At 35.1% G+C, this 1,700-nt stretch overlaps 2 protein-coding genes across 2 annotated transcripts; one reads left to right on the top strand and one right to left on the bottom strand.

Moving 5' to 3' along the window:
- Positions 1 to 75: 75 nt before the first annotated feature.
- On the top strand, positions 76 to 401 carry LOC105316063 (WD repeat-containing protein 47-like; the record flags this gene model as incomplete). Its single annotated transcript, XM_011410863.1, has 1 exon — positions 76 to 401. A coding segment is annotated over one exon (326 nt), but the record flags the coding sequence as incomplete, so codon positions are not given.
- Positions 402 to 843: 442 nt separating this feature from the next.
- On the bottom strand, positions 844 to 1,694 carry LOC105316062 (E3 ubiquitin-protein ligase TRIM71-like). Its single transcript, XM_011410862.2, has one exon. It carries the CDS (start codon positions 1,460 to 1,462, stop codon positions 890 to 892), a length of 573 nt encoding a protein of 190 aa, XP_011409164.2. The 5' UTR covers positions 1,463 to 1,694; the 3' UTR covers positions 844 to 889.
- Between the last annotated feature and the right edge of the window lie 6 nt (positions 1,695 to 1,700).

Genomic DNA, 1,700 nt, shown 5'->3' with positions numbered 1-1,700 from the left:
TTTATGGGACATTAGAAGCATGACCTCTTCATCTCTCATTCACTCCTTCCCCTCACCCTGTTACCTCACTCTCAGTACATGAAGATGAACTAGCATGTTCCACTAGTTCTGGTACTTGTTACAGCCTCTCTCTCAAATCCTCAAGCATAATAAAGGAATGGAGTCCTCATAGTGAAGAGTGCCGGAGTATCAGGTATTCTCCCAGTGGTGGTTGGGTATTATCTTCTTCATATGATGGTAGTGTAGTATTGAGTGATGCTGGCAGCTACCAGTGGTCAGTGGTTACTAGGTTCAGTAATAAAGTTATACAGTCAAGATGGGATACTACTGGCGACCTGTTTGCTTGCACTAGTGCTGATAAAACTGTCTCATTTTGGAAGAATAACAACAACAATTTATGATAATTATAAACTTATACTATTATCTACTGTTAGCATTGTACTTTTAATCATTAATTTGTAGTGGTCAATATATTCATGCATTCAATATATCCTAGATTAATTAATACATTCAATATTCATGACTTGTAACCATAATAATATACACACAGAGATCACAAGAAGAAGCTGAGTAGCTACCGTTCATTCATCTCTTTCTTTCATCTTTCTTCGTTCATCTCTATCGTTCAGAAAACATTTTATCAAACTATTTTAGTAGTGTGAGTGTATGTTACTATTTTGTTTGTTATCATTTGCTGTAACTTCTCTTTTCTCACTCTTTCTAAAACATTCCCATTCTTCCTTCATTTCCTCTTTCCTTTCTAACTCTCTCTCTCTTCTTTTATTATTTGGTTAAGAATATTCGTGATCCTCCTAATTCAGTCATACAATCACACTACAAATTATTTAATTAAACTAAAAGTACAAACTTATAATAACCAGTAACAAACTTAATAAACTACTAGCCTATTATTATATGTGTCACAAATGTAAAGGAGACCATCTTTATCAAATGTCACTCCAACATGAGGATCTTGAAACTGATCTTCATTAGCTCCTTTCTCTCCAAAACTATGAACAAACGCACCATCACTTGTGAAAATTGAGACACGATGATTGTCATATTCACTAACATACACTAAACCAGCATTATCTACTGCAATACCTGCTGGATGATAAAGCTGACCAGGACCAGATCCTTGTCCTTCATCAAACTTAGACAGGTACTTACCATCATGAGTGAATTTTTGAACACGATTATTATTCATATCAGTGACATACACTAAGCCTTCACTGTCAATAGCAATATTAGTAGGACTCTTAAACTCTCCATCACCTGTTCCTTCTTTACCAAATGAACGACAAAACATTAGATCAGGATTCAGTACTTGTACACGATGATTATGAGTATCAGCAATATAAATACGTTTCTTCAATGGTGAAACTGCAATACCATGAGGACTCTTAAACTGCAGTGGTCCAGTTCCATTACTACCAACTGAATCAATATACTGACCATCCATGCTTATCTTCTGTATCTTGTGATTGCCATGATCAGCAACAAGAATATATCCATCATCAGTAATGACTAGACCATGATTAGAAGAAAATGTAATATTATTAGATCCTTTACCAAACCATTTCAATTTCTTTCCTTCTTTACTCAGTATGCTAACAATGCTAGCACCACATTCTGATACTAAAATATGACCATCATCCCTTACAGCAACACCACGAGGACGATTAACATCATAAATTGTA

This window comes from Amphimedon queenslandica, unplaced genomic scaffold, assembly GCF_000090795.2.
Source record: "Amphimedon queenslandica unplaced genomic scaffold, v1.1 AMPQUscaffold_5573_Cont22460, whole genome shotgun sequence".
In the NCBI taxonomy this organism is placed as follows: domain Eukaryota; kingdom Metazoa; phylum Porifera; class Demospongiae; order Haplosclerida; family Niphatidae; genus Amphimedon; species Amphimedon queenslandica.
The sequence above is the reverse complement of the archived record's forward strand: the minus strand, read 5'-3'. Positions and strand labels throughout refer to the sequence as shown.

Excerpts from the sequence above, each read along its gene's own strand:
- LOC105316062 (XM_011410862.2), bottom strand. The coding sequence starts at position 1,462 with ATGGATGGTCAGTATATTGATTCAGTTGGTAGTAATGGAACTGGACCA.